This window comes from Mrakia frigida, assembly GCF_051309035.1.
Source record: "Mrakia frigida strain ATCC 22029 unplaced genomic scaffold BDY24scaffold_34, whole genome shotgun sequence".
Lineage (NCBI taxonomy): Eukaryota > Fungi > Basidiomycota > Tremellomycetes > Cystofilobasidiales > Mrakiaceae > Mrakia > Mrakia frigida.
The window spans coordinates 128367-140363 of NW_027481247.1; the positions used below are offsets into that span (position 1 = coordinate 128367).

Here is an 11997-nt window from a genome sequence, read left to right on the forward strand (position 1 = left end):
CCCTCCCACCCTCACCACCCAACAACCCCCTCACTTCTCCTCCTCGCTTTCTCCACCACCTATTCCTCCCTCTTCAGCACCGAAGGCAAGCTGATCCCGATCCCGCTGAACCCGAGGAGGTTGTTTGCTGAGGCGTGGGCGAGAAGGTTGATCCTTCGACGACGTAGGAGGCGGGGGTGGTATAGGAGCAGAGGGGAGGGAAGGCAAAGAGGTGTTCGAACGTGGGTTCGGAGTCGGTTTGGTGGGTGGAAGAGGGGAAGGAAAGGGGTGGGGAGGGAGATGGAGAGGGAGAGGGGTGGAGGAGGATCGATTTTGGTGAGACGGGAGGGGAAGGCGAAGGCGAAGGAGAGGAGGAGGATTTTCGGGTCATCTGAAAGAGAGAAACACGTGTAGCGAGTGTCAGCTAAACGAAGTTCGAGAAAGAGATGAAGAGAGAGCAGGGAAAGGACGAACCTTTCTTCCAACGAACGACGCGACAGCTCGGCCGACGATGCTCTTTCCCTTCTTCTCTTCCTCCCTCTGGATCACCATCCTCTCCCTCGGGAAGACTTTTCGAGCGTGGAAGATCGGCTCGACGATTCGAAGGCTGAGTTTGGGGGGTTTCTCGAGAGGAGGGAGAGGGAAGGCGGTGAGGGGTGCGTCGATGGGAGTTTGAGGGAGGTGAGGGGACGAGTCGTCGGAGCTTGATTCTTCCTCCTCGACGTTCGGTAGGGTGGATTCTGACGGTTTGGGTTGAGAGTTGAGGGTTTGAAGGGTCTGTGAAAGGAAGGAAGCCAAAGAAGAGTATTTCAAGCGTTCAGCGACGGGACGGGAAGGTAAAGTTTGGGTGAGAAGGAACGAAGCACTCACGTTTTGTTTCGTCTCAGGAATAGAGTCTGTTTTGAAGTCTTCGTATAGAGAGATGAGTTCCATCTCGAACTGGAGCTGTCGCAGCTGGCGAGAGGTGAAGGTAGGGGTCGGGTCGGGATGGAAGAAGGCGAGGAGGGAGAGGAAGGCAGCGCCGAGGAGGAACGAGGCGAGGTTTGTTGAGAGAAGCAAGAACATCCTGTTGGGGAGAAGGTGGTGGTTCAAGATGAGGGAAGGAACGGGAAGGGAAGGGAGTCAGCTCTTGGAGCGAAAGAAGGCAAAGGTAGCAGCATCTTCAGTTTGATTCGGTTCCCGACCGACGATCGATCGAAACGCGTCGACTTTTTTTTTGGAGACGCTTCCGTGTTGATCCCCGTGCAGCCGAGTGGAAGTGGAAAGAGCAAAACAGAGACTCACTATCTAGAGCCTACAGCAGCTTGGCACGTTGCTCCTTTCGTCCTCAGCAGCTTTTCGACCTCCCCTTCGATCGAGAGACGGAGAGCGTTGAGGTCGAGCGAAGGCGAGTTCCGGGGGAGGTCAGAGAGGAAGTTTTGGAAGCTGGAAGGAAGATGAGGTTGAAAGTCAGCTTGAAGTTTTGAAAACGTGCCAAAAGCGGGAGAGGGAGGACCAACCAAGCCGCAGCGTGAAGGGAGACGTTGCGTCCTTGGAGCGGAGGGAGTTGGACGAGCTCGACGCTTTGACGAACTGAGGAAGATGAAACAGAGTCATCAAGAAGTAAGATTTACTCTAGCTTGTCGCTCACTGTGATCAGGATGCTTCACCCCAGCTCGAGGCCAGGCAGCTCGGATTCTGCGGGTGAAAACAAGGAGGCGTCAATCCCGAACCTTCGCGTCGGCTTTGAGAGAACCTTTAGAGAGGAACGCACGCGTGAAGCCATGTGAAAGGGCGAGGGTCGGGTCTAGGAGGCTCTTGGGAAGAGTAAAAGATGAAGGTTTGAAGGGAGGAAGTCGAGAGATCAAAGTCGTGGACGGTCCAGGCTTTCATCAAGTTCTGCGAAGACACAGGACTCGTTCAGACGCGATTTCTACTCTAAGGAAGCGAGTTAGATACGTACTCGATGTCGTGAGAGCGCAAGAAGGGATGTCGGGAAACTCCCAGAGCTGCGAGGGTCGGAAAGACCGAACGACGCGAAGAGCTGTGAGAAACAGAAAGGAACGTCAGTTTGGACGTTCGAAGGAGTCGAGCATGGAAACTTACCTCGATTAAGATGTTCTTCGCTTCGTAGAGCTGCTTCTGTGAGGATTCGAACGAAGCAGTTCAGCCTCGAAGAAAGCGAAGACGCGTCGCAAGACGGTTCGAAAAGGAACACACATCGTAGCAGAGACGGTTGAGACGATCGCATATCAGAGGAGGGACGACGAGTTTCCTTGATAGAGAGCTGGGTGACGTCGAGCTCAGACGGCGAAGGTTCGAACCAAACGTTGTGGTCGACCAGACGTTGAGGGCCAGCGAGTCGACTGAAAAATGCGAGGGAGAGATGTCAGCGTGTTCTCCTTTTCGACAATAAGACAAATTATGAGTCACTCACTCTGCTGGCCTAAACGAAGAGAACTAAGAGACCCTGATATATCGCTCGTCGACCAGAGATTCGACCAGGAGAGCTTGAGAGAGAAACAAAACAAGTCAGTCGCTCGTCCTCGTTGAAACGTGAATTGATGGAAGGTAAAGCCTCACTAGTTTTTTTTCCACAGCCTCTGACGGTTCCACCACCGAAGGATTCCTCGTCTTCGAGTCGTCGCGTCCGTTGTGAACCGACGGAGGGACGCGTCCCATCTCGGGAAGTTCGCGTCGACGATTCGTCCGTAAGCGGGGAGGTTTGGTCGAGGGATCTTTTCCTTCAGGTGACTGGTCGACAACGGTCTCGAAAGCGGGAGGCGGAGCGTTGGAGGAGGAAGGAGGTCGACCATCGATTCGGGGAGGGAGGGAGGCTTGCTTGATCGTCTCGTCTGGACCCGAGGCCTGAAGCTCCTCCAGCCTGACAGGAGTAAGGCTTCCCAACTTCTCGAGCGAGGACATTGGATGAAAAGAGCCTCGCAGTGCTGTCACGGGGGGTTGAGCTCTGATGAAGGCGAGGTCGTCGAAAGACGAAGAGGATCCGTTGTCGGGGTACAGGAGAGAGATGAGGAGCTTTCGAGCTTCGGGTAGAGATATCGAGTGGGTGTGCGAAGATGGAGCGGAGTCTGGTGGTGGTGCTTGACGGTGATGAGGGGTTGATCGTGGTTGGGAGGAGAAGAGGGAATGGACGACGCCGTCGACGAGGTTTGTGTTTGAGTCGAGAGCACGTTGAAGGTCCTGAGCCCAGGGGGGAGTAGAGGCCTGTCAGACTTATGTAAAGTCAGCGTCGAAACGGAATCGGAACTGCTAGAATGCAGGACTCACTGACACGTCGTCGCGTCGAGACAGAACCTGCTTTACTTTCTCTTCCCTCGTCTTCAGCTCTTCCAATTCCTGGATCCGAACCTTAATGGCATGCTTGAGAGCGTCCCTGACATCCAGTCCGACATCCTCCTTCTTGATCGTCTCCAGGAGCTCGCAGAGGAAGTCGTCGTGGAAGAAAGGGAGGAGGGAGAGGCGAAACGTTTGTTGACTGACGCGGCGATCTTGGGACGAGCGAGTTGAGGACCGATCTGAAGGTTGAAGTTTCGATGGAATGTGGTAGTAAGGACCTAGAGAGATGCGCTGAGGTGTAGGAGATGGAGAGAGCTGAGGAAATGGGATGCTGGAGGGTTGAAGTGGAAGCTCGACGTCTCGTTGGGGAGGGGGTAGCGCGTGAGCTTGGAAGAGTATCTCTGGAGGATATGATCCGGAAATGAAGGTAAATTATCAATCTACAACTTTGACATCTGTCCGAGCTCCCAAAGGATACAAGAAGACGAGGGAAACTCACCATTCCTTTCCTCCGTCGACCTCCTCTCTCCTTCCTCAACTGTGCTCAACCAAGGAAGGACCTTCTCCTCCGGACCTGGGCTCTCGAGATAGTCGAGATCATCCATAGAGGGATGCTGACGAGTGGAAGAAGTGATGGTGAGACGTTGATTCGAACGAGCCATGTTTCGAAGGGGAAGACGAGACGTGGGGAGATTGCGTTGGGGAAGTGGAAGAGTCGGGTTGGAAGAAGTGCCGAGTGGTTGAGTAGGTCTGAAATCAGAGCGGTAACGAGTGGACAGGTTAGAGACTGAGATGGTGAAGAAGGAAGGACGAGGGAGGGGGGAAGGGAGAAGGAAGAGACAAACCGTTAAGCTTCAGTCTGCACGTTGCCGGCCCGTTTGCTCGTTGCCTCGCTGACTCGAGTATCCGACGTTCTCGACTTCACTTGGAGCTGGCGAAGGAAGGCGCTGGGCTGCGAGAGACGAGACCCTAAAAGGTTGAAGTCGAAGTCGTGGTTAGAGGGGAACAAGGAAGGCCGTCAAAACGACCTGTCCTCGTTTCGTTTCAGCCTTGCAGAAGGCTAAATAGGAGGGAGGGTCCCTGAGGATGTCTCGGACCTTCTAGAGATCAAGATGAGGGCTCCTGAATCCTGTTCGTTCGACGGGGAAGAGGAGGCTCGAGTATGATACAACAAAGTGAGAGGCGAAAGCTCTGAGTGAAGTCGCGTCAACGTCGCGTCTTCTTCCCGCTCTCGCTCTCGCTCTTGTGCTCGAGAAAGGGAGAGAGAAATATCAGAGAGACGGTACTACTAGATCGGAAAGGAGAGAACGAAACGAAGTAAACTAACGAGAACGAGAGACGAGAAAGAACGAGAAGACTAGCTATGAGAAACGAGAAACGAGAATGGGGGAGGAAGGGCGTAATGGTAACCAATCGCTATATACGTAAGTCCAAAACCAGTGTCTAAAGAAGTAATCCAAGAAGCCAAAACAAAGAACGAGAATCAAACGAAGGGCAAAGGAAACAAGAGAGCGATCTCTTGAGACGACGTTTCAGGTGAATGAAACGCCCAACTAACTCGAACTACGGAGGCAAAGAAAACTACAGAACAAAAGGTAAAGAAGGAAAAACAGAAAGCGAAAGAAACCAAAAGACCGACGACCTCGCAACTGCCATCGACGATCACAGTCCGAAACCCAAACCCGACCGACGCGCTGAACGAACGACGACCTGTTTGCTATGGATCCCTCTTCTTCAGAAGGTAGCGAAAACGAAGCGTGAAAGTTCGAGCGGGTGTGAGGAGGGTGAAAAGGGGGTTAAGAGGTGGTGGTGGTGTGGGATGGTGGGGTGTTGCAGAAGAAAACAAAGGCTCTGTTGTTTCAAGAGTGGGTTTGTTTCTTGGTGGGTGTGTTGAGGGTTTGAGGATGAACCGAGACGTTGACTTGAACGACGGTTGATGCTTTGGTTGGTTAAGTGAGGCTGGAGAATAAAGGGACGAGGAGAAGTCAGTTTGAGTTCGAGAGAAGAGGAGGGGAGAGGAGGGAAGAAGGACGAACAGGATCTTCATGTCCAGATCCTCAGCAACACTCCTCCAATCGGTCCACTCGAGGCCCTGATCGAGTCGGTTCCAAACCTCTCCGATGATCCTCTCTCCGCTATCCACGTTAAAGCAGCACTGAGTTCTCAATCCCTCGAGGACGGTAAGAACCCAAGGTCGAGCGGGAGCGTCGACCTGCGAGGAGGCGATGATGAGAGGCCAGGTGAGGCTGCGACAACGAACCGGAGAAAGAAGAGGAAGGAGTCAGCGAGACGTCGAGAAGAGGGAGAAGAGAGGAGGAAGAAGAAGACGAACTGGAGAGGTCGATAGGCAGCGACGGAAGCAGAGCAAGCCTCGAGAACGTTGAGAGCAGACTTCTGGACTCGAGTGTCGGATCGAGCGCACTTGAAGACGTTTCGGAGGACGAGGATCTTGATGGCGTTGAGGTAGGCGTTGTTTCCTTCCCGACGCGGAGAATAAGAAAGTCAGACACGAGTTCAAAAGGACGCGTCGAGAAGAGAAGAACTCACCATCTCTCAACCTTCCGTCCCCGAGAGTTTGACCTCCGATGAGAGCATCGACCTTCTCGAGCAGCTCATTGGCGTCCCTCCTGATTCCAACGACGTCAGGTTCGGATCCGCAAGCATGGTTGTCGCCGAAAGCCTCGAGGAAGAGGAGAGAAGACATCTCGTCCTCAGATCGCTCAGTGACGACGCAAGAGGCGAGGGAGGCTCGAGTGACGAGAGCGGTGGCCTGAGGAGTAGAAAGGACGAAGGTCAGCAAGGAGTCGAAAGCTAGAGCCTATGAGATGAACGAACCTCAGCGAGGAGAGCGATGACGGGTCGAGTGACTCCGAAGTGGTTCTCGACGGAGACGGAGTGGTAGGAGAGTTGGTTCTCGGCTTGCCTGAGAGGTCAAAACGAGATCGAAAACGCGTCAGTACGAGGTATCGACGAAGGGATACGTCAGAACTCACCACCACGTTCCCTCGGAGATGAGAGTAGCTCCCTTCTCGGAGACGAGAGAAGAGAGAACCTCGTGAACGGCGAGGATCTCGAGCATCAATCGAGTTCGAGACACGCTAACTCCATCGGCGAGGTAGACGACGGCTCCTTCGGCGATGATGGCGGAGGGGCCTCCTCGACTGTAAGAACAGAAGAAAAGAAGGCAGTCAGCGTTCGAGGTCAGAAAGAAAGGAAGATGAAGAGAAGGAGACCTCACGCGTCGACAAGAGCCTTAGCGAGCTCGAAGTTCTGGGTGTAAGAGTGACCACCGAGCATGACCTAGGATAGAATAAGGGTAATAGGAGTCAGGAACAATCTCGAAGATCGAGGGAAGAGGAGAAGGGAGACTCACGTCGACGACTCCCATCATGACAGAGGCAGCGAGCAACGCGTCGGCCGCGTCTCCTTGAGCTCCTCCGTTGATTCCAACGCTCTTGATGAGGACTCGGGCGTCGGCTCGAAGTCTGGAGAAAGGAAGAAAGAGAGGAGTCAGTTCCTATGTGAGAAGACGAAAGAAAAAGGAGGGAAAGGACGGACCCGATGGCGAGATCGAGAGACTTGGAGAGGATGAGAGGAGGAGCCTGAGCTCGAGCGAGGAGGTAGGCTTGGTGAGTGGCTGAGACGCAGAGAAGCGAGAGTCGAAGAGCGTCGGTAGGAGCGGAGAATCCTGTGAGAAGAGGGAAGAAAGAGAGGCGGTGGTCAGCCGACGAAACGAGGCCGAGATGGATAAGAAGGAAGACGAACCTCGGGGAGCAGAGAGGGCGAGAGGCAGGAGAACTGAGAGGACTGGGTTGAGAGGAGCAGGGATGGCCACTTGAGAAGGGAAGATACAAAGTCAGGACGCGTCGAGAGGAAGGGAAGAGAGAAGCGAGATGAACGAACTGAGAAGAGCCGAGGAGTTCTGGCAGCTGTGAAGACGAAGACGAAGACGGAGAAGAGTCAGAAGAAGTCGAAGGAGGAAGTGTATAACAAGAAATACGAACAAGTGCAAGATCAACCCTCTCTCCTCAGCAGTAGGGAACCAAGGAAGAAGAGCCATGGGGTTCAACAACGATCCAGGCCCAAGAGCGACTCCCCCGAATCCAGCAGCAGCGTCCATATCGGGAGCGACGTTGTTGAAGGTCGAGACGGGAGAGATGGCGACCTCGTGGTCGAGGGAAGGAAACTGCATGTTGAAGTCGAACGAAGGGGAGGCAGAAGCTCCAGGGGAGGTCGAGACGGAGGATCGAGTCGAAGTGACCGAGAGATGGTTTCCGGAGTAGGACGACTGGGACGAAGAGACGGCTGGGCTGAGGGTAGCGTTGTCGGAGTTGATCTTGGGTCGAGTGGAAGGACTGGAAGGAAGGAAGGAAGAAGAGAGGCGACGCGTGTCAGTCCGGCGTCGGAAACCAAGAACCAACGCAGTCGAGGAGACAAGGGAAGATCTGGATGAAAGAACTCACGCTTTAGCAGCACCTCTCTCAACTCCTCGGACACTCCTGGAGCTCCCTCGTCCAACAGGAAGAGAAACGGTAGGCTTCTCGGGGGATTCGTCTCCGACCGACGATCCTCCGTCGCTTCCAGAGGTCCCTCTCTCCTCTCCTCCTCCAGCTACCTCAGCAGGCCAAACGCAATCCCTTCCAGCGTTTCGACATCTCTTGCAGGATGGGTGTCTACAGAATGAAAAGAGAGAGCAAGAAAGAGGCGTCAGAGAAGGGTGTCGTGGAACCATGCGTCTCTCGAACGACGCTGCGGTGGAACGGAAGGGAGAGGAAGCAGAAACTCACTCCTCGTCGCACTTGACTCTCTTTTTCCTGCAGCAGAGGCATCCAGACTTGGTTCGGATGTACTTTGGTCGTTTTCCTGGTGCTCGTTTCCCAGCTCGAGAGGCGGAAGAGGCGGAAGTCTTTCGAGGAGGGGAAGCGACGGGGGAAGCGACGGCGCTGTGGGAGTCGTGGTCGTGGTCGTCGCTTTCTCCTGAAGAGCAAGGAGAGAGGGAGTGATCGTGAAGAGCGATATCGTGGAGGTTGGTAGTGAGAGGGAAGAAGGTGTTGTTGTTGTTGGTGGAAGGGAGGGAGTAGGATCTAGGGCAGCCGGAGGAAGGCGAAGCGAGAAGGTCAGCTCGTTCGCTCCACTCGATACATCCTTTCCTCTTCTCTGCAATGAGAGAGCGAAGTTCAAAGAGGAGGTAGAAGAAGGAGTCGAGAACTCACCCAGTATCGAACATTTCGGCCATCTTTGCCCAAAGACCTTGTTGTTGAAGCAAAGTGAAGGGGAGGGCGGTTTGGATCTTTGAAGCGTCGTCGTTTCCAAAGGCAGAAGGAAGGGACTGGACGAGTTGGTCGAGTTCAGTCTCAGAGAGGAGAGAGACGTCGATGGCAGGGTCGAAGAGCATGGCTACTTTGAAAAGTGGGAGAATTCGAGAGGGTGAAGGTTGGAAGGGAAGCGAAGGGGAAGGGGGCAGCAAGGAGCGAAGCGAGAGGAGGAGGATCTCGCAGCTGTCGGGGATGCGAAGGTGACAAGCCCGTTTTTGGAAGGCCTTCTCCCTCCAAAAGAGAGGGGTCATATAGTAAGTAACTAGATCGAGATTGACCGGAAAAGCTTCCTGTTGTCGTATACTCGATTCGAGAAATTCTGCAGGGAGAGAGAGGAGGGAAAGGGAAGACGGACCCAGCACACGGCGCCCTGATGTTCTCGCTTCGCCTCAGGTCAAAAACAGCATGGGCATGTCTTCTTCTCACCTTCTCTCGTAATCCTGTCTTCTCTCCCGTAGATGACAATTTCGTAGCCTCCTGAGCCGAAATGTTGTTGACAGGAGTCGGCTCGCTGTGTCACGAAGACCGTCGCGAGAGAATCTGCGACGCGTCTCCTCTCTCTCTTTGTCCTTTTCTCGAGAGGGAGTTGATCGCTTCCGAAGAGGGTTGCGAGGTTGGGGAGGAGGAAGGAGGTTTGGGAGATCGATGTCTTCTTGCCTATGATCGCTTCTTCAGGATCATAGAGAACGAACGAGATCAGCACAGTGAAAAGAAACCGGCCGTCGTCGACGCGTCGCGAGTCTTCTTCGGGGTGTCTTCGTTCTCTCCTCTCTCGTTTCCCACGATGATCACTGTTTTCTCGACCTCTTGGTCCCGACGCTGGTAGGGTACATAGCCTTCACTAAACTCCCCCTCTCGCTGGAAGGGAAGATGGTCGCTAAGGGCGTTCCTCCCGAAGACAGGAGTCGACTTCAAGATCGATTTCTTCTCCAAACCGCCATCTTCTTCCCCACTTCTCTTTCTTCAGCTTCTTCTTTCAACTAGCGTTAGATCCACAGGCTCTCCAAGCTCCAGTGAGTCACTCGCTAACTCTCTGCCGTTTGGGCATGAAGACGAGAGGGTTTCGAGCGATGAAGCCTTCGCCACCTTCACTTCCTCCGCTCTGCTTCCCTCCCTCCCTCCTTCTCTCCAGCTCTCTTCGCCATGGCCTCCGAACCTCTTCGACCTCTTTCTCTCTCTCCCGACGAGCTCAACTCCATCATCACCCTCCGACTCGCTGTTGATGGCTTCTCCAACGATCCAGAAATCGAAGCCTTCTTGCGAGCAGAGGCCAACTCCTCCTCGTTCGCTCTCTCGCCCTCTGAAACGGCCCTCATCATCAGTCTTCGAGATCTTCGAACTAGATATCCCGACAAAGCACTCGCTACTAGGCTCGCAGATGCCAGGATCAAGCAGGCTGTCGACGTGGCGAAGGCGAAGTTGGAGAACGGAGGATGGCAACAGTTTGGATTCGTGAGCTCGAGACTCTCTCTTCCCCTTCCTTTGAGCCTCCCCACCTCTCTCGGGATCGAAGTCAATCGCTGAACTAGATTGCTTCTTTAGGATGCTGCTCCTCCTCAAGCCTCTCCCAGCCAAGCAGGTACCTCTGTCGCATCTGGAGTGAGCATCTCCTTCGCGATGATTCGATGAGTTGAGCTCGAGCTCACGTCCCTCCTTTCCCTTTCTTTCGTCTTCTCCCCCAGGCTCCTCGAACTCAGTCGGATGCCATCCACCCTCAGCACAAGCCCAACATCAAACCCAAGATCGAGGTCAAGCCTCACGTTCCTCAGGTGAGTCGAACTTGAAAGCTCAGCCGTCGAGGAGATAGGGAGTCCGAGTCGCGTCTGATTGATTACTGAAGCGACCTTCATCGACTTCTTCAGGCTTCCGTTCAGGTCCCAGCTTCAGCTGCATCGTCGTCACGTACTTCTGCCTCAACTGCCTTGTCCGCTTCAACTTCCAGCACCCCAGCTACTGCGAAACGACCCTCGTCGAGATCGGTCGTCGCTCCTGTGCGTTTCTCGTCTCTTCACCTCAGCTTCTCTCCTAATTGGCTTTGATCCTCTTCTTACCATGTAGGGAACTGCCTCCAAATCTACTTCGAAGAAGAGGTTTTCAAAGAAGACGCTGGCTACTGATCAAGCTGCTGCTACGTCGTGTGAGTCCTCCGATCCCGACGCGGCTCTTCCCCTGCCTCGTCGATGCCGACGGCCTTCGTTCTCACCCGCATTCTTCTTCACAGTCGTGAGACTCAACATGTCGGAGGCGAAGGCTTTGGTTCTGAAGGATAGAGTGAGTCGAGAGTTCTCAACGAACTTTGAGCTCGAATCGGACGCGCTGACCTTTCCTCTCCTCATTGCTTCTCGACTTACAGCAAGCGCTCGTCCATCGAGGGTGAGTCTACACCCCTTTCTCATCTGTCAATTTTTCTAATTCTTTCTTCAACCTTTGCTTGATTTCCCAGTTCTCCCCGTCAACTCTCAACGACCTGGCGACGAAACCTCCACCTCTTCTCCAAAGCCTACCTCTCCACCCTCACCACCCCTGCCTCCCGAATCTTCCTCCAAGCCTTCAACTCCAGCCACAACGACATCGCTACTCTCATCTCTTCCCCTACTCAAGCCGACATCGATCGTCTCAAGAAGGCCATCCCGATCCTTCACCAAGCGACCCAACCTCCTCACGACTCGGAGCTCTTCCGCTCTTGGGTGGAGGCCAACATGGACGGGGAGGTGTTCATCCTTGCTACGACTATGAGGGAGTCGGTGAGGCATCGGATCGAGAGATACGAGAGGCAGGTGAGTCGCGTCGCCGTCGAGAGACAAGGGCTTTCCTTTTCGACGACGGACGAGAAGTTGATCGGTTCGGTTCGGTTCGTTTTCGTTTTTCCTCTCTTTTCTGGCAGTTGCGAAGACGAAAAGAAGTCTCGTCTTCGGCTTCAGACGATCTTACTTCTCTCGAAGGTTCGGACGAGGAATCAGAGTCGGAGTCGGAGGATGAACTCGACGAGGAAGAGGTCAACAGAGTGAGTCCTTCCTTCGACGCGTCGTTCTCCTCTGTTTTTCTTTCCCCTTCTTCTTGCTTCACCTCTGACCTTGTTTGCTTTTATTTGCTTTGCTTTCGGTTTTCAGGGTTTCGTTCAAAAGAAGGCTCGAGTCGCCTAAAAACGAAGCAAAGCGCCAACTCAAGTCGCGTCGTCGTCGTCTTCTTCCATCTCAAGCGTTTCATCTCTCTTTCTTTTCTACGATAAATAACGATCTTCCCTTCTTTCTCTTCATGATCTCTAGCCTCTTCTCGTTCTCTCTCTCGCTTCGTCTCGTTCGATTTCCTCTCTTCTCTACTCTCTCTCTCTTTCTCTCTCTCTCTTCGTCCCAACCTCTTTCTCGTTCCGTTTTTGACCTCTCGTCCACCTTGGTCTATGCCTTTCATCCTTCGCTTCCGTTTTTTT

The 11997-nt window shown here is 53.8% G+C and overlaps 4 protein-coding genes across 4 annotated transcripts; 1 reads left to right on the top strand and 3 right to left on the bottom strand.

The window, feature by feature from the left end:
• Positions 1-23: 23 nt before the first annotated feature.
• Positions 24-1381, bottom strand: BDY24DRAFT_181716 (uncharacterized protein). The gene is made up of 4 exons (XM_076636325.1): positions 1264-1381; positions 850-1045; positions 454-756; positions 24-370 (listed from the first exon to the last, which is right to left on the bottom strand). Exons 2-4 carry the CDS (start codon positions 1042-1044, stop codon positions 74-76), a joined length of 795 nt encoding a protein of 264 aa, XP_076493493.1. The 5' UTR covers position 1045; positions 1264-1381; the 3' UTR covers positions 24-73.
• Positions 864-4067, bottom strand: BDY24DRAFT_181688 (uncharacterized protein). Its single transcript, XM_076636324.1, has 12 exons — positions 3755-4067; positions 3247-3656; positions 2542-3183; positions 2396-2468; positions 2179-2324; positions 2065-2100; positions 1922-2002; positions 1733-1857; positions 1610-1656; positions 1479-1551; positions 1264-1404; positions 864-1045 (listed from the first exon to the last, which is right to left on the bottom strand). Coding segments are annotated over exons 1-12 (1938 nt in total). The 5' UTR covers positions 3918-4067; the 3' UTR covers positions 864-1044.
• Positions 4068-5204: 1137 nt separating this feature from the next.
• On the bottom strand, positions 5205-8650 carry BDY24DRAFT_418065 (Zn(II)2Cys6 transcription factor; the record flags this gene model as incomplete). The annotated part of the gene is made up of 15 exons (XM_076643797.1): positions 5205-5214; positions 5292-5501; positions 5588-5732; positions 5803-6025; positions 6091-6178; positions 6249-6416; positions 6494-6555; positions 6629-6740; positions 6814-6943; positions 7021-7089; positions 7159-7184; positions 7260-7610; positions 7719-7928; positions 8043-8339; positions 8469-8650. The coding sequence occupies 15 exons, from the start codon at positions 8648-8650 to the stop codon at positions 5205-5207; spliced, it is 2283 nt and encodes a 760-aa protein (XP_076493495.1).
• Positions 8651-9511: 861 nt separating this feature from the next.
• Positions 9512-11837, top strand: BDY24DRAFT_181771 (uncharacterized protein). The gene is made up of 10 exons (XM_076636326.1): positions 9512-10022; positions 10113-10169; positions 10253-10339; positions 10433-10561; positions 10629-10707; positions 10792-10841; positions 10924-10943; positions 11014-11347; positions 11455-11574; positions 11681-11837. The coding sequence occupies exons 1-10, from the start codon at positions 9714-9716 to the stop codon at positions 11711-11713; spliced, it is 1218 nt and encodes a 405-aa protein (XP_076493496.1). The 5' UTR covers positions 9512-9713; the 3' UTR covers positions 11714-11837.
• The last annotated feature ends 160 nt before the right edge of the window (positions 11838-11997 follow it).